The sequence below is a fragment of the Podarcis bocagei genome (assembly GCF_964188305.1).
Source record: "Podarcis bocagei genome assembly, chromosome: 5".
Classification (NCBI taxonomy): domain Eukaryota; kingdom Metazoa; phylum Chordata; class Lepidosauria; order Squamata; family Lacertidae; genus Podarcis; species Podarcis bocagei.
The window spans coordinates 51,403,012-51,428,017 of record NC_138129.1 but is presented as its reverse complement, the minus strand read 5'-3'; the positions used below and the strand labels follow the sequence as shown (position 1 = coordinate 51,428,017).

Here is a 25,006-nt window from a genome sequence, read left to right as displayed (position 1 = left end):
AGGACTCCTAGGTTGGGTGTGTAAGTAGGTTCACACCTGCAGTCAGCCATGCACAGACTTACTGTTCTGCAAATAGCTGGAAAAGCAACTCAGAACAGAGCGATGGATCTGCCACAGAGTGTACCAACAGGGTCTCAGGTTCATCAATCAAAGTTTTGCTGCCAATGGGAAAAGATGCAGGCAATCCTTTATTTCCCAGACTAGCTCAGGGGACAGAGAATGTGTAGAGTTGAGACTTTCTTGCATCAGTGCTAGCCACAAGGGTCCTGTCTCCACCAGGATTTTTGCTTTGAGTTGAAACAGAGCTATGCTGTGCGGTAGAGATATGGCCTCACCTATGAGCAGACAGCTTTTTCCCTGGTGCTCTGCAGGTGTTTTCACTTGTTTCTCCTGTTTGGAGACTTGCAATGTATTAGCAAGAGGCAGACAAATCTGGTCTGACTTGTTTATTGTTTCCTTTCCCTATCCAGAATCAGAGGTGCTAAAACAAAAACAAAGAACCCAAAGGGTCAGGGTAGGAGTGGGTCCCTCTCTAGAGATGCAGAGAAGATTAGCTAAGTTTGGGTGTCTTCTGCACATGTCAATGTGATTGTCCACCGCTGCTTCTGTCCAGTTCTAGCAAGGGAAGTTTCGAACCTGATGTAGGCCGAACCGCAAGAGCTTTTTCCTGCCCTTGCATTTGGTCTTGGAGGTACTTGATTTCCAACCGCTGCATTTCAATGATCCTCTCCGTTTCCTCCTCTGGATTCAACCGTAGGATGGTTGGAGTGTGCCGTTCAGGGGAGGGAGCTGGAGGAAATGGAAAAATCACATTGCTTGGTTGTAACTGTAGAAAATACCCCAAAGAGATGAGCCAGGATGAGGGATAGCCATGAACACAACAGAAAGGATAAAAGGAAAACAGGGGTTGGAATTATTGGGAAATTTCCAAGGTCTACACCAAAGAACAAGGCCCACTGACAGTTCCTGGACACTTCACGACACTCCTGGACACTGCCTCTCTAAGCAGTAAGGAAGCAGTGAGAGGAGCTAAAGAACCTCTGCATGTTTTTATCCTCTCTACCTCTCTCTAGGAGGTGGTTGGCTAACTTAGGGAGTGGGGGCTCACTAACAGCATCTTGTTCAATCCTCCTTGCAGAAAAGTAGAACTGAAACTTAGGCTTTTGCTTTGCTCACAACCAGTTGTTTTGCAAAGACAACTGTTACTGTGTTAATCCCAGAGCAATATGACTATAAAGTACGTAAGGTGCCTTTTTTAATTGGATCAGCATCTACAATAGCAGCAGAACATAATCTTTTAGATAATACAAAATACCAAAGTGAGTCTAGAACATAAGGGCCAGCCAACACGTGCCAGCCAACTTTTGATCAACCCCTCCCACTGGCAACACAGCACCCCCAACAGCTGCATGTCGCCCTTGGGAACAAAACGGTTGCCCACCCCTGTTCTAGGGAAAAGGGGCCAAAAGGAAAGAAATGGAAACATACTCTGGGAAAGAGCAGAAGGGGAAAGTGAGCTGAATAACAACTTGGTTACCTAGGGATTGTGCTGGTTGCTTCTTGCGTTTCATAAGGAGCCCCAAGGTTGACTGGAGGTCAAGAACTTGAGTACGGGTGACCTTCAGTTCTCTCCGCAGCTCATTTATTTCCTTGATGAGGCTCACATTTTCCTACAGAAACAAGATGTAGCATAGCTAAGGTGATAGGAAATTTACTGTCTATACACCAAAAAGAGATTGCTGACATTGTGGAAAAGCATACTGATATGCAGAACAAGACCAAGAGCTAAACAAAGCAGATGCTTTGGGGTATAAAGGAATGGAGGATGCCTCTTGTGTTCTCCATATTTGCCAGGTATGCATTGCCTATCTATTAAAACAAAACTGGGGTTCTCCTGAGCTCTGCAGAGCCAATTTAGGGGGGCACATGGGAAAGCCCAGATGTGCCAGTAGAAGTTCTTGTGTAGGGCTTCTGCTGATGGGACTCGTTAGGTGAATCCCACCCACAGTACTTTTCAAATCCACATTTGAAATTCATTATTTAAACTGAAATTTCTGGACCTTCTGGACCTGGGAATGGAGCAAATAGAACTTTTTTCTTATAGCGGTTTAGAAGAGTGGACCTGCCCAGTTCCCCTCACAGTGCTAGTACCTGCATGATGCGCACATAGTCTGCACGATGTACCTCGCCTTCTTTTATCACCTTCTTTTTCAGTGTTGCCAGGTTGCGCTCAAGATGCTCTCGCTGCCGTGTGTACTCTTGATGCAAGTCTGTGTCAACGCCAACAATTTCCACCTGATGAAGCAAATGAAGTGAGCTCAAAGGAAGTATGGTGGGTATCTGCTGCTGAGAGAGAAGAACTTACACTTACCATATCTGCCTTCTGCACATACTTTTCATAGATATCCCGGATGCTCTCCTTCAGTTTCTTAGGTTCCTGGATGAGGCCTACACAGTTGTGAAGATCTGTTTTAAATCGCTTGACAAGTGCTTCCATGTCTCGTTCCTGCAGTCAGAGGAACACCAAAGCTTGATGCAGCAGAATAGATTGCCTGTTGGTGAGGCTTCCTTGCTCTGGCTCAAATTACATCTCACAAATTGTCTGTGGGACAAATACTTGCCAGAGGGTACCCAATCTATCGGGACCCCGTTAAACATTTCAAATCCCACAGTACTTCTTCATCACTTGAATTTCCAGCTCTACATAGCTTGCTAACCGACAGCTGAATGTATAAGTTGTCTTCAGGAAAAAGCAGAGCATTCAGTTTTAGGAGATACAAAATAATGTGAAAGCCTGAAATGAAATTGTTGTTTTACATATGCAAGTCATCAAGTCATGGACAGGCATGTGTGGAGTCCCCTATTAAATTATTATATTAGAGCAGCCCCAACACATTTGTCATTACCTTTGCTTTGATGTGAAATTTAAACACTAGATTCAGTGGAAGAAAATTTCAATTACCATTACAGAATCATAAAGATGGAAGGAAACTTTAGAGCTCATCTTAGTCTGTATATGACACCCTAAAGAAGGACCAGTTATCATTTGGTGTACCACTTTTTTCAGCTGCCATTTGACGCACCTTTTGCATCTCTTTGTGCATCTCCCGGTCTGTGGCTTTCAGTTTTAGCCTTAGCTCTGATATGTTCAGTTCCAGTTGTGTGTTCTGCTTGTGGAAACGTTCCAGCTCTCCTTCCATCTGCACAGATGCATGAGAAGAGGAGAGGTTTTAAAGGAGGCCTGTGGCCTGCTATGTTCTTCAAGCTGGCCCAGCTTCAGGGCTGGGAATGGGCTGCCTAAACTGCTTCTCACCTCCTGGATCTGCTCCTTCATAGCTTTGATATCATTCTCACGTGGCTCTATTTGCTTCTTCAACTCCTTTATTTTATAATCTAGTACAAATTTGAACTTCTCCAGTTCCTGGTTTTTTTTCTTTAGATCGTAAATTCGCTTCTCCTGGAACAAATAAAATAGAGACATGAGGTGAGCAGTGTCTAAAGAGACAGAGGGATCTCTTACAACTTCAGCCCTACATCAGTGGAGTCAAGAGACAATGTGTGGGAAGGTGGCATATGAGGAGGAAAAAGGAAAAGTGCCAGAAATATCAGAGAAGGGATAATGAATTCTAAGAATTCAGAGCCTTTGTAGATTTGGACAGCAAAATCCAGCTGGGGGTAGAGGGGTGGGAAAGGAGCATAGATCCAAGCACCTCACCTTGTCTTGAATGGTCTCATCTCTTTCTTGAATCTCTCTCTTCAGCCCCTGGATGTCCTTCTCTAAGGCTTTAATGATTCCTTGCAACTTTTGCTGCTCCACCTTCATTGCCTCAATGTCACTGCAGCGCTCTTCAATCTCTTTCTGCAGACTGTTGAACTAGAGGAAAAAGCATAAGGTATCTTTCAGTCTGAAGCCAGTGTCTCACCCAGCAACAGCTCCATGAGAACTGCTGACAAGAATCAGTGAAAGCTACATGGTGGGCATCTCCATATCCCTGCACAGCTGATGCCTTCAGGAAGCAGAGTTGATCATGGCCCATCAACTGATGGACAGTGAGTTCAAACCTGCAGGATTGGCTGTGCAACCAAATCTCTAATGGGAAACTCGGTCAAACAGTTGATCCTTGCAGAAAGGAGCTTTGCCAACCCTATACTGGGTGTTCGGAAAATGCTGAGCATGCCAAGCACTTTACACAGAACTTCCCAAACACCTAATAGGCAGCTGGATATTGGGAAGCACTGCATAAGGGAGTTGGACAGGTGGGTGGGATGACCCACCTGTCAATCATCTGACAATTAAAGAAAACAAGCATGCAAGGGCCATTTGTACAATTAACATAACATTTAATTTGGCCCTTTGCTAGCATTCCAGCCTTTAGATAAAACCTTGCATTTTAGGAAATAATTTTACATTAAATGTAAAATAGATTTTTGTTGACATTTCTGTGACACTGGTTCAATAGACAGTTGGGTATTAAAATTTGTGTTGCTTTTTATAATTTTAATCTACTCTTATTATCTATTTTATTGTCATTTTGTTGGCAGAGAAAGTGGTATATACATCTTGAAATAAATGATCACAAACTAGAAGTCTGATAGCCTGAAACAGGCAAGCATACCTTCTTCCTCATGATTCCTGTCTCCCCTTTTAGCCGCAAATTTGATTCTCTTTCCTCACGAAGTCGCCTCTCATACTTAATTTTTATGTCCTGGATTTCTCGATCCTCATCTTCTTCAATTTGTTTCTTAGTTTCCTCAAATTCTCGGAGCTGAGTTCTTGATTCATCTTGAGCCTGAAAGTTAGGAAGGAGAAAAGTAAAAAGGACGAGTTAAAGGAGCCAGACTGTTAAGGGATCAGACTGAAATGATTGCCTGGGAGAGGCAAGACCCTGGGCTAGTTTGGAGATGAGGCAGATTGACACAAGCTCTCCGGGGATGACAACGCAGCAACATGATGTTACAGTGCTGGAGGCTTAATTACATGTTACAAAAGCACTGAATGACCCAGTTCATAAATTAGTGGTGGGTAAGTGGATCTGACCAGTGCGCCAGATTTTTACCTCCACCAACCTTGCAAGTGAACTCTGGCAGGGTGGGCGAGTCTGGATATTAAAAAGCATATGTATGGAAAGGTGAGTGATAGAAACATCCAGCTACTTATGTCACTCTGAGTACAGTAAGGATGAAAAAATGAGAGTTTGGAGCTGTCATTGACTTCAGCCAGAAAGGACAGGTGAGTAGGGTTGAAAATAATCTACTTGAAGAGTACTTTAAATTAGAATCTCTGTAGTTGTGAAACTTGCTTAGTAGGATCCAGTAGAGTGGCTCTTTTTTTTGGGGGGGGGGGGTTATTGGAATGCTGTTTTTATTTTGATTATATATTTTGTGGTTTTTATGTTGATCTTTTCTGTGAACCAGCCTGAGACCTCCGGGTATAGGGCGGTATATAAATCCAATAAATAACCTGCCATATACAAGCTTCAATATACAAGCTTCTGGACAATGATTAAAGAATAGTGTTCCTTTTGTTTTAAGTACCGTATTTTTATTTTTCGCTCCATAAGACGCACCTAGTTTTTGGAAGAAGAAAACAAGAAAAAAATATTCTGAATCCCAGAAGCCAGGACAGCCAGCGGGATCGCTGCACAGCGATCCTGCTGGCTGTCCTGGCTTATGGGATAGCCGTGCGCAGCCTCTCCCGGGCAAGGGGAGCCTCCATCCCCTGCCTGGGAGAGGCTGCGTGTGGCCAAGGCTCCCCCAAGAGCCGCACTCCCTTTAAAGAGCGCACAGAGTGTATGTGCGGCTCTTCGGTGCTTTTCTCCAAGGAGGGAGAAGGATTGCCCCGAAGAGCCGCACACACGCTCCACACGGCTCTTTAAAGGGAACGCTGAGCAGAGCTTCCCGCCTGCATTCGCTCCATAAGACACACACACATTTCCCCTTACTTTTTAGGAGGGGGAAAGTGTGTTTTATAGAGCGAAAAATACGGTATGAATGTTGTCATACAGAGGCCTTTTGTTGGCGTGGTTTACTTTTACTTTTTGAAATATGGCAATCCTATCTAAGCCAGAAACAGGTCAGCCTGCCTAGGGGTTTTATCTGAGAGAACTGTAAGTTAAACGCACTAAGATGTGGCACTCAGGGAAGAAGAAGACTGGAAAGATCTGTGTTTGGGATGGGAGATGGTTGCCTAATCAGGAGGGGCAAGGACAAGAGTGTACACAGATCAGAGCTCAACTTCAGAGCACAGCTAGTGGAAGTCAGAAGAGCGATGAAGGGCTGAATCGGTAGTAACTTCAAGCATGGTAGAACTGTGCCCATCCTTAAAAAGAAATAAAAATGAAACCATCACAGCTCATACCTCTTCCAGCTGAGTGGTTTTCTCAAGCAGCTTTGCCTCATAATATTCTGTCAGCTCCTCCAGCGCCTGGTTTTTGTGCTCTTCCATTTCATGAAGCTGCTTCTCATAGTCCTCCTGCATGCGTTGGGATTTCATCTGAAGCTCCTGGTACTTCTCAAACTCCAGCAGAAGCTTCTGGTTATTGCCAGATTCTGACCCAAAGAGAGAGTTAAAAAACAAATTAATGTGGGTGGGTGGGTGGGGTGGGGGGTAGGGAGATGTATTAAAAAGTAAGGTATGTCATGTCCTCTCCCAGATATCCTTAGTCTTAGGGAGCCGTTTTAGACCCCACATCTTGGTGCCTGCTCACATCTCTCTCCTCTAGCTCATACTATTCCTCGATCACTAGCTTTGAAGCCCCATTTGCACACTCTTTACAGGTGCGTCTACATCAGAACTCCATACTCAGTAGTTCTGGCTTTTTAGGCACAAAAGAAAATACTGGGGGATTCACTTCTGTATGCCATCCCCCCAACAGTGGGAATGATGTGACGTGCATAATGCTGTGCAGATGCTAAGATGATACAGACTACTCCACTTGTGGTGGCTTTGCAATGGCAGTAATATACTGATGGCCATGGAAGAAGTGTGCAGTAAAACCTTGTTTCTTGGTGGCTTACAGAGATAAGACGCTTTAAAAAGGTATCTCCAGTTTTCAGAAAGTTACCTACCTTACTATGCCCTGCTTATCTATTGCCCGTTTATGTTCTTCTTTATTAGGTTTGCTCATTTCTTCCTGCCTTTATTGGCAGGGAGATATAATTATAATTAAAAAGATGAGTTAATTCCAGTTACATTCAAGCAAATTATTGTCAATATGCCTATGTACTCAGTCCTCTAAGTTGCCCCTTTACTATGACCGACAAACACTCAGCACGGGAAAGGTTTTCTTTCTTCATCTTTCACCATAGGGACTGAAGCCCTTTCTCACAGTCTGCAGGAAAGTGTGACTTAAAGTCCTCCTAACCTAGGTCTTGCACCTCTCTTGCCTGCTTCTCTGTTAGTTCTGCAACTTGTTCCTGGTGCTGTGCTTCCTGCTTTTCTTTATCTGCTTTCAAAACCTGAAATACACAGAGATGAGAATTACACCTGAAACTTGGCATAGCAACCTTCAAATCCCTCAGGTGACTGCATGATGGGAAAAAGAAGACACAATAATGCTGAGAATTGTAGTTATTGCTTGACCCTCACCTGGTTTTTGGTTTTCAGTGATTCCATTTCCTGGATGAATTTCTCAGTTAGTTCTTTAATTTTTTCATTATAATTCATGTCCTTGAGGCGCAGCTGGTACTCATTTTCCATCTTCAGTTCCTCTACACGTGTTTTTAGTTCTAACATTATCTGAGTCTACAGGGTAAGGAATCATAAGAAAAGAAATTGGTGGCAAAACATTCAGATATGCAAATTAAATAAAAATCTACTGTACACAGTATCTTGCCAGATCTATTTTTTTTATTTTTTTATAAAAAAATTTATTGGTTTTTCAAAGTTTTTATAAACACAAACAATACACAAAACAAGCAAACAAACACACAAACAAACATGTATAATTTCATATCCTTTTCTCTTAAACCTTACTTCGCCGACTTCCCCATACCTCCCCTTTCTACATCCCAATTTCCACAATTATTTCAGCAAATCCTAACACTTAATTTTATCGAATTTTCCCCTTATTCTTTTCTTTTACTTAATCTTTTACAGCTGTAGTCCCCATTTTTTCTAAAACCTCAACATTTTAGCATTCATTAATTTTGCAATGTTTCTTAAAATAAATTTTGAATTTCTTCCAATCTTCTTCCGCCGTCTCTTTCCCCTGGTCACGGATTCTGCCAGTCATTTCAGCCAGTCCCATATAGTCTATCACCTTCATCTGCCATTCTTCCAGAGTGGGTAAATCTTGAGTCTTCCAGTGCTTTGCGATGAGTATTCTTGCTGCTGTGGTGGCGTACATAAAAAAAATTCTGTCCTTCTTTGGCACCAATTGGCCGACTATGCCCAAGAGAAAGGCCTCTGGTTTCTTAGGGAAAGTACATTTAAGTACCTTTTTCATTTCATTATATATCATTTCCCAGAAAGCCTTAATCTTCGGGCACGTCCACCAAAGGTGGTAAAAGGTACCTTCAGTTTCTTTACATTTCCAAAACTTATTATCAGGCAAATGGTAGATTTTTGCTAGCTTGACTGGGGTCATGTACCACCTATAAATCATTTTCATAATATTTTCCTTTAAGGCATTACATGCCGTAAATTTCAAACCGGTGGTCCACAACTGTTCCCAGTCAGCAAACATAATGTTATGACCAATGTCCTGTGCCCACTTAATCATAGCTGATTTAACTGTTTCATCTTGTGTATTCCATCTCAGCAACAAGTTATACATTCTAGACAAGTTCTTAGCATTGGGTTCTAACAATTCTGTTTCTAATTTTGATTTCTCCACCTGGAAGCCAATTTTCCTGTCTTGTTTATAGACCTCCATTATTTGATAATAATGGAGCCAATCTCGTACTTTGGTCTTCAATTTCTCATGACTCTGTAATTTCAATTTGTCACCCTCTTGTTCCAAAATTTCCCAATATTTTGGCCATTTAGCCTCCATATTAAGTTTTTTCACAGCTTTAGCCTCCATTGGCGACAGCCATCTAGGAGTTTTGTTTTCCAACAAATCTTTATATCTGGTCCAGACATTGTATAATGCTTTCCTAACAATGTGTTTTTTAAAGGCTTTGTGCGCTTTGACCTTATCATACCATAGATATGCATGCCATCCAAATACATTATTAAAACCTTCCAAGTCCAAGATATCTGTATTCTTGAGGAGCATCCACTCTTTCATCCAGCAGAACGCTGCTGATTCATAGTACAGTTTTAAGTCCGGCAGGGCAAATCCCCCTCTTTCCTTTGCATCTGTTAAAATCTTAAATTTTATTCTGGGTTTTTTGCCCTGCCAGACAAATTTCGAAATGTCCTTCTGCCACCTCTTGAAACAGTCCATCTTGTCAAGGATTTGCAATGTTTGAAACAACATTCTAGGCATTCTAGACATTCTAGGCAATACATTCATTCTAGGCAATACATTCATCTTTATAACTGCAATTCGGCCTAACAAGGAAAGCTTCAAGTTTGACCATATTTCTAGATCTTTTTTAACTTCTGACCAACATTTCTCATAATTATCTTTAAACAAATTCACATTCTTAGATGTCATATTAACCCCTAAATATTTCACCTTCTTAACCACTGTCAGACCTGTTTCATTCTGGAACCTCTCCTTTTCCATGACTGTTAATTTTTTTTCCAAAACTTTAGTTTTTTGTTTATTCAACTTAAATCCTGCGACTTGACCAAATTCTTGAATTAATTCTAAAACTCTTTTCGTACTAGTGTCTGGCTCTTGTAAAGTAAGTACTAAGTCATCTGTAAAGGCCCTTAACTTATACTGTTTAGCTCCGACCTGAACCCCTTTAACCAGCTGGTCACTTCTAATCATGTTTAGCAAAACCTCCAGGACAAATATAAAAAGTAGTGGGGAAATTGGGCACCCCTGTCGTGTCCTGTTTTCTATTTTAAATTCTTCCGTTATCACATTATGCCAGATCTATATTTTAGGGCTGTTTCATATGTTAAATTTGTCATGGATACACACAAGGCATTTCAGGTGGAATTCAAAATGGTGGCCTTCAAATCGTTCCATTAGTGCAAGCATTCTAGCACACCATGCAGAACAATGCCCCCTCTCTTCCCCCTGAATGCTATTCTGGGGGTTCTCCCAACCCCCACTGAGCCCATTTCAAGCAGGTGGGGGAAGAAGCCCTACTGCACAAGCAGAAGTCCTTGCACAGGACTTCCACTGATGGGTGCCAGGTGAATCCTGCCCTTCACGTTTATCTGAAAAACTATCATATATAAAGACAACATATATTGTATCTGGGCACATATATGCATTTCCTATAACATGTGAAGTAGGTTTCAGGACAGGGAGCAATGTAGCTCATGAGCTCTATTTTAAGTGTACAGTGTTTGATTCTTGTATTATAAAGCTAATTCAAACCTGCTGTCTCCTCTCTACTAGGGCCATGATATGTACTGGGTAAGTGCTGCCCCCATGGAGAGAAAGCACATTTGGGTTAGTTGACACAAAGTCTTCTGATGTGTTCTCTTCCCATTTCAAAACTCATCCGTACTGACCTTCTCTTCCATGTCTGTTCTAGTGATCAATACTTCATCAGAGTATGGCACATCTCTCTCCCTTTTCAACCCTCGCCCTTCTTTGTCATAAACTTTCCAGATAAATATACAGCCATCCTCTGCAGATGTTAGTAGGAACTGATCATCAGCTGTTATGGACATCTGTGGAGAAAAAAAGGCATACGGAACTCCAATAAAACACAGTTGGAGAGTCAGAGAAAAGAAAGGGCAGTTGACAGAATCAGAATCAGATTAATAAGGATCAATTAGCCATTATTTTTAAAATATATCCATCTCTTTGCCTCTAGTGATATCTCTTCTTCTCCACTTTCCCCATTTTGCTCCAAGCATTCCCCTTGCCATTTGTCAGGCTACTGTCCATTCCTCAGAATCCATTTAATTAACAACTTGTCCTTGTTTTCAGTGGCTTTTCCATTCCCTCTCATTATCAATCTCAGTCTTATCTTTTTAATGAGGCACAGTAGCAGACACCAAGAAGCACAGTCATCCTCACGCCCTTGCTCTCAACATTACTGGAACCTATGGTGAAAGTATAAGTGATAAACAAGCCTTCTGGATGAAATAACATTTTAAAAATAGTACTGTACAGCAACAATGCTGTAAATGTTGCACTCCAGCGTCTGAGAAGCTAGCAACCCCGAGAGATTTCTACACTCTCCCAGCTACATACACTCAGCTTGGAAGACTCCGAGAATGAGGCTGATGGGTGTACTGTTTAGGTAGAACTCATTCTCATTACTTTCCTCATTACTGTGATTAGAGACTCTGTTGTCTATTGTCATTCTTATTAAGCTACTTTGATGCACAATAAATATATCATATTTAGATATGCCCATTTGTGGCTCATTGCGTGATATAAGGTGTGCCTCCTTTCATTATTTGTTGCTGCAGACTCAGAAAAAGAAGGGATAAATAAAGGCTATGGCAATTAAGTTGACCTGGAGACTGACTTGGCCTTTACCTTGGTGACTGGACCAGCATGGGCTTGGTATTCATTGTATTCCTTGTGCACAGGTAGTGGGTATTTCATGGACCGAATGGTACCTGCAGAGGTTCCGGCGAACACCATGCGTCCAGAATGAGATACCACTATGAAAGTGTAGGCAACTTCAAAAGTGGGCACTTCTCGCAGTATCTGAAAGAAAGGACACCCACCATGCTTTTAGCAAGTCACTCAGCAAGGATTAAATTTGCACTGGAAAGTGGCAGAGGGTACACAAATCCATCATTCATTCTCTCCACTGTGAATGTCCTGTTATCCTCTCAGCACCTCAAGAGTCATGAATTTCCCTCTCAACTTCATAACTGGGAAGAAACCCACAATTTTGGGCAACCAAGGCAAGGTATAGATTCCACAGATGGCTATACTCTTATAGAGAAGAAGAAGGAAACTATGAACACAACTGTCACTACATGGCATAGGCAACCACTGGTATTAAAAGCTGGAGGCAAGCCACAGCCACTGGCGGAGGAAGAGGAGTGCGGGGGGAGTGCACCACCCCTGGCAACGCAATCCCAGTAGGGTGCCATTTTGGCTGCCCCCCCGCCCCCGCTGGGCACCCCGCCCCAGCCTGCTCTCCGCCCCCCCCCCCCCCGTTGCTGGAGTATGAAGCTCTGCCACTGGCTACAGCACTGGGTTCATTTAGCTTCACTTTCTTCTGCATTGTTTGCTGCACTTTGATCAGCTCCATAAGTGTCTGCACATGAGCTCACCGCAGAATCACAGATCTCCTTGATGCTATGATCAGATCCGACAGCAAATATGACTTTTGCATCGGGTGATATTGCCACTCCATTGTAGCTGCAGGACTTGAGCACACACTCGGATTCTCTCTTGCCATTCTGGAGGTTCCATTCATATACTGCCCCATCTGTGCCACAGGAGACCAGTTTATAGTCATCCATGCTCCACGCCACTGCGCGTACCTGGAGGGGCGAGTGAGAATATATATAGAATGCTCAGGCAATCCTTACTTAGGCACAAGAGACAGGTTGCTGCTTGGTACTCTGCCTGTTTACCTGGTGTCATTGCATCAAAGCTTTTACATAAGAAACTCACAGAACACAGCCCCTTTTCACCCTGTGTCCTTTGTGCTCACAGTTTACCTGTAAGCAGTTAAGATAAAGATTCCCATTATAATCCAGAAGGTCAGGCTAAGAGGGTCAGGAATTATGTTCATGAACTGAATTCAGAGTTATGACAGCTCACGCATTTGGTCTCCAAACACATCATAGCTAATAGCCAGTGACAAGGAAAGGCCTGCAGATTACCATTTGTCCTTGTTGCTCCTCAGATTTTGTCCTCTCCTGCTCAAAGTTCTATGCCTTTTGTGACAAATCAATAAAAAGTGAATAATAAAAAACACGCTCTGTAGTTTTTGAACTCATACATATTTCTAATAACTCAGTTAAAAAGGTATTTGCTTCATTTTCACATTCACCTTGCTCTTGTGTATATTGTAGTAACTTAAAATTGTTTATAAATACTGGAGTCAATTATAAAATTATTTATGAAACTCTCCCAAATTATAATAAATTATCTGCCTAGTTGCCTGGAGGCAATTCTCATCACATAAGAGTGGCTGTTTACAAACTTGCTTTATTCTGTTTAACCTTTTCCCTTATCTCTAATAAGTCTTATCTCATTCCATCCCAGATAGTCCCCTTGCTTTCCTTAGCAAAGCTTCAGCTTCTTTCACTATAAATTGGACTCACAAGCACAAAATGGTGAGATAAGAGGGCACTGAACTGCTGTAGGTAATCATGGGTGGAACTTATGGAGCTATCTCAAAACATTTCATAAGCTTGGAATTTACCTATTTGTGATCACTAGGGCATCAAAGCAGGGCTGATGACAGTTCAAGAGGAATCCACTTGCTCCTTAAAATTCATTGGGTCAAAGTTCTTAAATTCAAGTCTTTTTTGCACAGTTATTTGGGAGGCCAATTATGGCAAGGGATGTTGGAGGGAATGTCGTCTCCACAGTCATCTAACAGGTTGTTGGCAATTCAGTAAACAAACATTAAATAATATACCGTATTTTTCGCCCCATAAGACGCACCGGCCCATAAGATGCACCTAGTTTTTTGGGGGGGAAATAAAGGAAAAAAAAATTATTTCCCCCCCAGGTGCGCTGCGCTACACCAGGAGCTTGGGGCATGCAGAGCTCAGCGCGCCCCAAGCTTCTGCGTGCCGGCAAGGTCTCCGCTAGCGTGGGAGAGCCGGGCGCCTCTCCCAGGGCTAGCGGACCCCTGCGCTAATCCAGAAGCTTGGGGCGAGCTGAGGTCAGCGCGCCCCAAGCTTCTGCGTGCCGGCAAGCAGTCCGCTAGCCCTAGGAGAGCCGCGGGGCTCTCCCAGGGCTAGCGGATCGCTGCGCTACACCAGGAGCTTGGGGCGTGCTGAGCTCAGCGCGCCCCAAGCTTCTAGGTGCGCGCAAGCAGTCCGCTAGCCTTGGGAGAGCCGCGGGGCTCTCCCAGGGCTAGCGGATCACTGCGCTACACCAGAAGCTTGGGGCGTGCCGAGCTCAGCGCGCCCCAAGCTTCTGCGTGCGCGCAAGCAGTCCGAAGCACGGGGAGCCCGAAGCACGGGGAGCCCGAAGCACAGGCTGCCGCCCCAAGCCTCGCGCACCCAGTGGGACCTCCTGCCGGGTGCGCGAGGCTTGCAGACTCTCGCCCGAAGCAGGGGGAGCCCTCCCGAGGGCTCCCCGTGCTTCGGGCGACAGGCTGCCGCCCCAAGCCTCGCGCACCCGGTGGGACCTCCTGCCGGGTGCGTGAGGCTTGCAGACACTCGCCCGAAGCAGGGGGAGCCCTCCCGAGGGCTCCCCCTGCTTCGGGCGACAGGCTGCCGCCCCAAGCCTTGCGCACCCGGTGGGACCTCCTGCCGGGAGCGCGAGGCTTGCTGACACTCGCCCGAAGCAGGGGAAGCCCTCCGGAGGGCTCCCTGTGCTTCGGGCGACAGGCTGCCGCCCCAAGCCTCGCGCACCCGGTGGGACCTCCTGCCGGGTGCGCGAGGCTTGCAGACACTCGCCCGAAGCAGGGGGAGCCCTCCCGAGGGCTCCCCATGCTTCGGGCGACAGGCTGCCGCCCCAAGCCTCGCGCACCCGGTGGGACCTCCTGCCGGGTGCGCGAGGCTTGCAGACACTCGCCCGAAGCAGGGGGAGCCCTCCCGAGGGCTCCCCGTGCTTCGGGCGACAGGCTGCCGCCCCAAGCCTCGCGCACCCGGTGGGACCTCCTGCCGGGCGCGCGAGGCTTGCAGGCATTCGCCCCATAAGACGCACCCAATTTCTCCTTAATTTTTGGAGGGGAAAAAGTGCGTCTTATGGGGCGAAAAATACGGTATCTATTTTCTTGATAAACCGAGCCCAGACAAACAAAAAGCACTTTTAAGCCCTACTATTTTAGCAAGAGAAATTTAAGCACATTCCTATTAAAATCAGTAATAAGTCCCGCTGAGTTCAATTGGACTTACTCTACATGTGTATAGGATTACAAAGTACTGTAAAAATGCTGGCTTTCTTTTAACCTAAGCTATTGCACGTAACAGAGGAGAAAGCTGATTCCATTATATCTGCACTGCCAGAGAACTATACTCCGGAGCACCTTGGAGTATTTTTAATCCTTCACTCCTATTCTTTAGTTTCTAGTGCCTTTGTAATAAAAAAAGGAATTCAATCATAGGCAGAGCCTCAAAACCAGCTTCTTGAGAAATCCTGTTCTTTTGGCATTTCAAATATATTCAGTTTAATGTACTATTCTACCTGTATTGTAGGCATCATTTACTGACCTTCCCATTGTGTCCTTTCAAGTTAATGATGTTTTCAAAACTTGTGGCAGAATAAATGTGAATCACATTTCCATTTACCGCTGCAAACAGATGACCTCCTGTACTGAAGGCACACTGTAGAGAGAAGCAGGAGACAGCATGAAGCAATGAGACTTCACATAGGTAACCTCTTTGTGAAGGTACCAGATATCCATAATTTGGAGGCCATGCAGAAAACAGCCTCTAATCATCCTTCATCACAACCAGATGCATCTGTTGTCAGAGAGTGGTATTCTGCTATTTTGTGCCCCTCCTTTGGCTCCAAATTTTGTCTGGGAAAGTGAGCTATTAAGGACCTACCAAACTAGGACAAAGTTACTTGAGGGTCCCACTGAACTCTATTGAAATGGAAAAGGGAGTGTCCGCACACTATACAGTGGACGTATACCTTCGGGTAATGTAACTTTCGGGTTGCAAACCTGGAAGTGTATACTTCCACGTTTCACCACGTGCGCATGCACAGAAGTGCTCTGCACACCGTGCGTGTGCAGAAGCGCTTAATCGCGCCACGTGTGCAGAAGGGCACCTCTGGTTACAAAGATTTCAGGATACGGCCGGGTCTCCAGAACGGATCCCATTCGTAACCGGAGGTACCACTGTATACTGGCATGAGACCTTCTGAAATGCTTAAATGTTGAATCTTCCTTCAAATCCTAGCCTAATTGATTAGCAACAGGGAACCCTGAGACGTCAGGTACAAGAAGTATCCTAAACTCTACCTAACTCGAAGACTCTACTTATTCCATAGGAAGAAGGAAATAGTTTTTTTATATGTACCTGGAAATCACCCTTCTGGGATCACACCCTACTCTGTACTCCAGCAGAATGTGGGGAAATTCCTCTAGCATATTTGAGCAAAATCTCCCCCAGAAATTGTGTTCTGGTATGGGTTATTTCCTGAACACAGAAAAATAGTCTGTAGGTGTGCAGGGAGAGACCTGTTCCAAGCAAACTTGGTAACACAACTTACTAGTCATAAAGTGCCTGTGCCACCTCCCAATCTGGTGTTCCCCATTCAAGCTCCTCCACCAGTTCCTTCCCCTGCACTGCTCACCTCTCTGCACCCTCGTACAGTGAAGTCCTTGAAAGTTCGGATGTCGTCAATAAGCAGATTCATAAGTCGGAGTTTGTCAGCAAAACCAACCAACACATACAGTCCACTAGGGTGAAGGGAAAGTGCATATGCCTCTTCTTGGTATTCCTTGTACAGGTCCAGTGTGCTGCAGCAAGAGCAACCATGGCAATCAAAGCACAGACCACGCTTCTGTGCAGCTAAGTTGTACCTAGTGCTATTTTTGGTCACAGTTCCCCCAAGAAGGTCAAATGCTGGGGAACAGTGAACAAAGGGGAACAAAGACAACTTGACAGCATCATAGATATACCAGTCCCTTTCAATGCATACATCAGGGCAGCAAAAATAATTTTTCACATGACAGGCAGTTCATACTGTCAGGCAACCAAATTAATTCAGCATCACATGAGAATCAATTTGTATAACCAGAACTAACAATAAAATTGTCATTTTTAAAACCTAAAGTTGATAAAAGAAATAGGCTTTCTAATTTTGATTGCTCCAGATTTTTAATGGATTTTTCTGGATTTAGAACTAGGGTTATATTTCTGTTACATACACAGGAGTCCCATGAAGAAGTACAATTATGTATCTGAACCTTGCCTATCAACTGATTTCTAGAGCAAGCACCATCTCTTAATATTATTTTGTTCTCTGAGTAAATATAAGCAGGTTCTATTTATCAGAATAGGACTGACACTTGTCCTGATGATTGCCTGGGGCTCTGTAGTGAATTGCTACTCACTCATGGTCTGAGTACAATTCATAGTCCGAGTACAAATCAAAAGGCTGTGCAACAGATCATGTCCCCTTACTTGTTTTCATAATTCCAGATGCGGACAGATTTGTCCAGTGAACAGGTAGCAACGAGGGGCTTGCGAATGCAGGTATCCAAGCCAGTAATGGAAGCAGAATGTATTGGGTGGTTCAGGTATTCAAAGTGAGCTGTCTCCCCCTAGTGAAATATCACAAACATGTTAGCTAGAGCTGCTCATGTGATGGTGTAACACCAGGCAACACTGAACTTCTCTCCATAGCAAAAAGGAGGCATTTGATATGTACTAAATTTATCAAAGCACTGGAAAGTCTAGTGACAAATAGAGTATTTGTAGAGAAGTACACCACTGACTATAGAAAAGTACTCTGAAGAGGTCCAAACAGAAACAGCCACTACTGGAAATTTGATTGGAGAACAGACCTTACAAATCTTGGGGAGATTTTCTGCAAGAGGTATTTAAGATAGCTGAAATGTGTCCTTCCTGTCTCACAGGAGAACATGACATTTTGAATTGTTTTGATGACGATTACACCAACATGTCTATGCACCAGGGCAAAGGAGGTTGCAACAGGAAAGGCTGCCACTCTCTATATCCATAAATTGATACTGGCTATGGTCCGGATGGAAATACCAATGAAAGGCCTAAGTGCCGTGAGTTGTGTGGTCATGATATTGCTGCATGGTTATTGGTGCTTTCAATGTGAAGTTGCTATAGGAGTTATTCAGTGGTGATATCATGACTGGTGAAGAACTGTGCAATTGAGAGTATTCTTTATGTTGCTGGTTCTCCTTTCAACGCTTTTTTTTAGGGTTGCTGAGTAATTGATTTGATGCAATCATATTACCAGACTGTCTTGGTTTCTTGTTTTCATTCTGTTCTTTGCAGCACAAGAATATAAAATTACTTTGAACACCACATTTGCAAGTCGTTGCTCAGAACACAGTGCTCTTAATGAACTCACCTTGCTAATCTCAGCTGCTGATATGGAGAGGAGATAGAGCTGATTCTTAGTTGTGCTGATCAGAAGTGTTTCCTCTGCAGGACTGAAGGCAATACAAACAACATCCTGTTTGTCCGACTGGTTTGGATCATTGCTGCACTGGTCTTGTGGAATCTATGAAATAAAGCATCTTAGTTAACTACTTTCCTAGATACATACTTTCTAGTCCAGTTTTGCAGCAGTGTAATAGATAATGTTCCATAAACAATGGCAGCAAGATTACCTTAATAAAGATTTTCACCTTTAAAAGCACAGACCCAAAATGGCACATGGACCAAAAATGGGCAGTTCCAGGGCAGAGAGGGCTTAGTCCATAACCTAAATTCCCTCAAACCCCAATCCTGACCCCTATGCTCACAATGTTATGCTGGTAAAATAGGGGATAAAAAAGAAAATTTTGAACTGAACATAATATCCACCCCTACCTTACATTGTCAAACGTTCTTCAGCCCTTGTGTTTTGAGGAATCATAGAATCTTAGAGTTGGAGGAGACCAAAGGGTCATCTAGTCCAACCCCCTGCAATGCAAGAATCTCTGCTAAAGCATCCATGACAGATGGCCATCCAACCTCTGCTTAAAAATGCCCAAGGAAGGAGACCTCTTTTGGGGGGTCTGTTCCACTGCTGAACAGCTCTCACCATCAGCCTGGGCAGTGGAGCAGAAGAAATAGAAGCATCATAGTACCACACACAAGGGAGGGATAAGTACAGTGATGGTTCATGGAGGTGGGGCAGCGATGTCCTCCCAGCAGCAGCAGGATGAAGTGGTGGTGGTGAGGTTGGGGAAGCATTGGGTTGGTGCCATTGGCCCTGCAGATAGGTGTACACCTACAAGGGTACTTCCACCATGGAGCTCTCCCAACCTCACTGCTGCCACCTAGCCTCATCCTGATGATCTCATCACTGCAGCTGCTGCAAGGATGTCCCCACCCCATGATTCATAAGGGCTAATGAAGATTACAGTCAGCACAATCTCTTATTCAAGGCTCTTTCTTAGCTCGTCAGAACCCTCTGTAGGGTGAAGGGGGCTGGAGCTGGGGATGGAGAATGGGCTGTTTAGCTGGAACCATGTACTCCATTTTTGCTACTATGACTCAGCAACATTCCCTTCCATCTATGAGTGAAGGGTGGGGGCAGACTCCTGGCAGCTCACAAGCTCACTACTGCTACAATGATAATTCAGACGGCATAGGGTGGGCAAATAACAAGGTCTGCTGTGGCAATAACCTGCAGGACTGGCAATCAATTAAACAAGCAGAGCAGGGAACAAGTACAGCAAGGTGGGATGACAGTGGCTGCAAGATGCAAACAGCAACCTGGGTGTGTGAGATCAGCAGACTGGAATGTGAGTGTTTCCCCTGATTGGCTTTGGCACCTGTAGGTGTGTGAGGACTTTCTCCAGCAGTCCTCACAATATCATATCCAAAGCCTGAACCTGAGACCTCCTGTATGCAAGACTTGTGATGCACCACAGGGTAGGGTTTGTCATTTAGCCACCTTGGACCTCATTGAGTCTGTTGGTTGGGGATCAGCAAATGCCTCATTATGAGTTTGTCTCCTACCTGCAGCTGGGGTTGAGTGGTGTCTGGCGCAGTGTGGGTTCCAGTTCTGCTGAATCTCCTCCTTTTGCCTCCAACATTTATATTGTTGGTGAGCTATGCGATAAATCAAGCATTCCACGTCTCAGACATCTTACCTACCCGTATCTCTCGGCTTTCTCTGTAACCTTCCTTCTCATCTGACTTTTCAAACAGTAGAACAATCCCGGGACCAGCTGAACAAGCAAATCCCTTGGAATATGCAGCAATAGCAGAGACCCGAGGTAAAAATGCTTGCTGCTGTGCTTCAGTTTCACAAACCACCTCAGTGGAAATCTCAGGGGAATTGTGAGCAGGAAACTCAATAAGGCTTTAAAAAGAAATTTGTCAATCAATCAATCAGCAGCAAACAGAGAAGTCTAACAAGTTCCAAATGTCAGTTGCATGAGGCATAAAAAAATGATTTTTGTTCATTTTAAACCTGTTTTTTTTCATTTCAGAGACGCCACATAGTCCTAGTGTCAACATAGTTTCCCCTATTTGAAATTTTGTACACTTATATTAGGACATAAGTCTCATTGAACTTGGTATAACATTTCGAAGTCAACATACTGAAGGGCTTAGGGAAGATACTAAAGCTGTGCACACACTCACATTTACTCTGCATTCAGTGCACTCTCACTACTGGTTTCTGAAGCCATGTACATGCAATGTTAGCCACAATCCACATCTGTCCTGTAGTTGTTTGTGAAATACTGTGTTTTCATGTTTCTTGCCTCAATCCAGTGTCAATCTGGATTGAATGCACCCATGAATGCACCATGCCCCCCTCTGCCCACTGATGTGGGCAGACGGCATGTGACTTGGAAACATATCCAACTGTACTGAGGTGTACAAGGGCATGCCTATGCAATTCAACATGCAGCAGAGGGGCAATGACCTTGCTGCATTTTAAGCCAGTAATGTATACAAAGCCTAACACTCCAATCCTAAGCATGCTTCTTGAATTTAATTAGCACTTTACACAAGCTTTTAAACGATATCTTATAAATTTCAGTTATTCATCCTCCAACAAGTGTGGCAGATCATGATTAGTCCCATTTGACAGTGAGACAAAACACTACCCCTATGACAGTGGGACAAACGGTACAATCCTGTGCATGTCTATGCAGAAGTTAAGTCCCACTGAGTTCAATGGGACTCACATTCTGGAAAGTGTGTATAAAATGGGTGGACAACCTTTTCAAGCCTGAGGGCTGCCTCAGAGGCAACAACTTTTCTCAGAGAGGCAATACAGTCATGACCATGATACCATTTGTAGATCATAGTAAATCACATTATCTGCTGGAGCACATTGACCACTCCAGTGTCAATAGTTTGAAGGCAGTCTCACCTCTCTGATTCCTGTTGTGGTTCCTCCTTATCTACTTCAGAGACTATCTCTTTGCGCTCAATACTTGTCTCCCAGCGAAGATCACCGGAGTCAAATAGGTAGATCTTGCCTGTGTCAGTGCCCACAACCACCCTCTCTTCAGAAAGCCAGGCATGAGACAGGTAGTTTTGAGGTTCACCTCGCAAGAAGTTGGTCTGTTTTAAGGTTCCTTCTGTGTATCTAAATAGCTTAAAAATGCCATATCCTGTAACACAGACTTGGGTGTTATCCTGTGGATTGAAGCTCACCTGGAAAGGAAAACAACATAAAATAAATGATTACTTGATGAGCAACATGAACAATTGATTAAAAAAATTAAGAGCAAAGGTCACCAGAGTGTTACAATATAAAATGTGTAAAAATAAAGGAAACAAACAGGAATAAAAATCATAAATATTTAAACATAATACTTCAGAAAAAAGGCCTCCATGATAAAACAAGTAGAGTAGGGAATTTGTCCTGTCCTCCTTTGTAACTGCACAGTTCTGCCTAAGCAACCTAAATAAGAAACCTGACTCTAGCTAGGAGCCACGTTTAGGACACACAGTTTGTGAAATAAATAAGGATGTTACACTGCAGTACAATTCTCAACCACTTGTTGAGACAAGAGACAATGGAGTGCGCCTCCAGGGGTGAAGTCAAACTGCTGTGTTAACAGCACCGAAGTGACCTCCCCAGAGCACAAGCCTGTACAGTGTGTGTGGAGGTCCTGGGCTGCCCAAACAAGATCCCCTTCTTGGTCTTACTGATGTGGTTCAAAGGAAAGCAGAGCAATACATTTGGCACCAGCCTGGCTGAAGGATTTGCCAGAATGAGAACAACCACCATCTTAGGGACTCCACCCTGGATTTGTGTAGGGTTTACTCCTTAGCCTTCTCTTCACCCAAAGATACCCTCCAAAAGGCAGCAGAGGTTTAAGATCTCCTAGATAGGCTACTTTCCCAGGTTGACAAACCCCATCTACCCCTCATTTCCATCTACAGCATGTGCAGAAAACACCTTCTTGACTGTAGGACCCACTATTGGTCTCATCTGCTCTAACCTGTCTTCACATACAGAGGAAGCTCCTACCTGACCAAGCTTTTGAGACCTGGTTTAGCCAGCCAGTTGAAGACATTTCCCAGGGTGTGGCTGCTATCACATGATGACAGCTTCTAGGAGCCAGAGGTGACAGGGTGGGGACCAAAGGTAGACAAACTACCTCAGAAGGAGCACAATATGTTCCCCACCAGAAGTACTACCCCTCCCCTAACACTCCATACACCCTAAGCACCAGGGTCAAGAAAAAGACAAAAGTATCTAAAGTATAATTGCAGATCTGCAATGCTTGTATACCCATTCAATCATGCAAGTTCTGTGTCTCAGACGTATATGTAAATGTGTGAATGTGAACAGAAGATCTGAGATTTCACACTGAGTCTATCTCCATATGGCAACTTTTCTCACTGAGGTCTCCAATGGTGGAGGCAGAGCCTTTCTCTTTGAGGCAATGACAAGTGGTGATAATTACCTCATGTACCCAAGTACTATACTGATGCATGTGGTGCTTCTCTTCTATGTTACCTGATAAAGAGGATTGTTCTGGACATCAACCTTGATAATTGCCATTGTTCTTTGCTTTTCCCACATCCAGTAGGCAAGGTTTGATTCTGGAGGTCCTGTCTGTGCCACTAGATATTTGGAATCAGGGGAAAAAGCTACACTAATAAATTCTTGGACCGCAAAATCAAAACTGTTCAAGATCTTCCGCTTCTTGCATGGGACAGATGACAGTTCATAGATTGTGATGGTAGGTTTATCCTGCAGTATCTCTGAAATAGCCAGATAGCGTCGATTTGGACTAATTGCCAGTGCTAGCATCCCTTGGCTCTTTTCTGAGCCTATAAAGCACAAAGAAAAAGCTTATGTGAGCTTCATGTAGGAACATTACATTTTCAGGAGCCAAGTCCAATATCACGGTTGCCCATGTGGGCTTCAACTTTTTTCAAAGACTTCAGAAAATAACTACATATTACGGAGATGATTATAGAGATGATAATCCAGGAAACTGAAATCCCAATAATTTCCTTGTTGTAGAGACACTGGCTCAGTTCACACATAACATTAAGCCAAACTATGTATTAGAATAGCTGAATCTATGTATTAGCATGAATGTGTCATCATGCAGGTTCTCAGAGAGGGGATTGCAGTCACTTTTCTCCTTTACTAAAACAAGCCAAGCTTCAAACATTGGTTTACAAACTTGGCTTGTTGCAATAAACAATAATTAAATGTTAGGTAACTGGTAACATAGGTTAGTGCTTCCAGTCTCCTCAACACAGCCACACTAGAGGAGAGAGAAGCATGCAAGAGCAAGGCCCATGGAATCATAGAATCATAGAGTTGTAAGGAACCTCAAGGGTCATCTAGTCCAACCCCCTGCAATGAAGGAATCACATGACAGGTGGCATTCAACCATTCAGCCATGAAACCTCACTCAGGTTCATTCACATGATGCTAAACCATAGTTTCCTGAACATCTGTTTATTTATCACATTTTAATACCACTTAATATAATCAATATCTAAGCAGTTTATACAAAAACATTCCAAGGATACTCAGATGAATTGTTCAGCAATGCTTGAACGAAACCATCTCTAAAATATACACCTAATGGGAAGTTGCATTTTAAAACAGCATAAGAAAGAAGCGAAAATGTTTATATTTCACCTAAAACTAGACAGAACATAACAATGGGCAGAAGCCACCCTGCAACCAAGTGTCAACGACATTGTTGTGAAAGCATATAAAAACAAATACTGTAATTATTTTTTGGAAACCATGAAGCATGATGTTTCCTACCAGCTTCAACCATGCTTTCCAACTTTAATGTGATATGTGGGTTCCGAGCATAGCTGTCAACCTTCCCTTTTTTTGCGGGAAATTCCCTTATTCCAGCGCCATTTCCCGCTGCTTCCCGCTGCTATCCCAGGTTGTTAGATATCCCGTAGACTGTCCCCGGGACAGGTGAGGCTGCTGATCCCTTATTTTTGAGGCTGCTGATCCCTTATTTTCAAATCCGAATGTTGACAGCTATGGTTCCGAGCCTGAATCTCTAACACTGCAACTATTTAAACCCAGGTGGCTACTTTATTAGTAAGAAATAGCACAAGTATCATGTCTAAAAGCTGAAAGGGAAGGGTCAGCAGCTAGGAATGCAGACGAGGCCTTGCCTATTTAGAAGACTGATATTTTAGGTGGGTGGCTGCACCTTCCCACTTCCTTTCCTAAATTTCAGCCTTGGCAGTGAGGGGACATGGGAGAGCGGGGTGTGGGGTGGGGAGGAGAAAGAGGAGGAAGCTGATTTACCTGGGATGAACTTCTGCCATTTCTGCTCAATGTGATATTTCACACAGCTATTCCCCGCAGGGTACACTATGATCTGTTCATCGAAGAAGCAAATATTATTTGCCACCCGAGACTGGAAGCCAAAGATGTGGAGGGCTTGCGCCACAATCACCGACATGGCGCCTGAGATTCAGCAAACTTTGCTGGAAAAGGAGAAAGAAGCGTCAGGAAGATTTCCCAGGTGGGGTTGTCGTGCTCCTTCCCCAACAGGCGCCCAGGGATGGGGCCCCGACCCGCCAAGTCGTTTGCTTGCTCGTCCCGGGTCTTGCTCTTCCCTAACCACCCAGACCTCTCTCCCCTCTGGGGTCCTGCTCGCTCAACTGTCTCTCTGCTTCTCTCTCTCTCTCTCTGGCCTTAAGGTAAAAAGAGCA

The 25,006-nt window shown here is 44.0% G+C and overlaps 1 protein-coding gene across 1 annotated transcript; it reads right to left on the bottom strand.

The window, feature by feature from the left end:
- Nucleotides 1–431: 431 nt before the first annotated feature.
- Nucleotides 432–24,974, bottom strand: CFAP57 (cilia and flagella associated protein 57). The gene is made up of 22 exons (XM_081195126.1): nt 24,597–24,974; nt 22,812–23,128; nt 21,210–21,496; nt 19,979–20,186; nt 18,240–18,392; nt 17,315–17,454; nt 16,482–16,647; nt 15,389–15,502; nt 12,320–12,532; nt 11,568–11,741; nt 10,586–10,747; nt 7,589–7,744; nt 7,365–7,458; nt 6,359–6,549; nt 4,617–4,790; nt 3,716–3,874; nt 3,314–3,457; nt 3,084–3,200; nt 2,372–2,506; nt 2,152–2,295; nt 1,538–1,670; nt 432–789 (listed from the first exon to the last, which is right to left on the bottom strand). The coding sequence occupies exons 1-22, from the start codon at nt 24,751–24,753 to the stop codon at nt 581–583; spliced, it is 3,747 nt and encodes a 1,248-aa protein (XP_081051252.1). The 5' UTR covers nt 24,754–24,974; the 3' UTR covers nt 432–580.
- Between the last annotated feature and the right edge of the window lie 32 nt (nt 24,975–25,006).

What these genes read in the sequence shown, in the direction of transcription:
- CFAP57 (XM_081195126.1), bottom strand. Translation starts at nt 24,753, where the DNA reads ATGTCGGTGATTGTGGCGCAAGCCCTCCACATCTTTGGCTTCCAGTCT. An exon ending in ATCTGGAATTATGAAAACAA is followed by an intron (nt 16,648 to 17,314) that starts GTAAGGGGACAT and finishes CTCTTGCTGCAG; the next exon opens with CACACTGGACCTGTACAAGG. An exon ending in GCAACCAGCACAATCCCTAG is followed by an intron (nt 790 to 1,537) that starts GTAACCAAGTTG and finishes CATTTCCTCCAG; the next exon opens with CTCCCTCCCCTGAACGGCAC.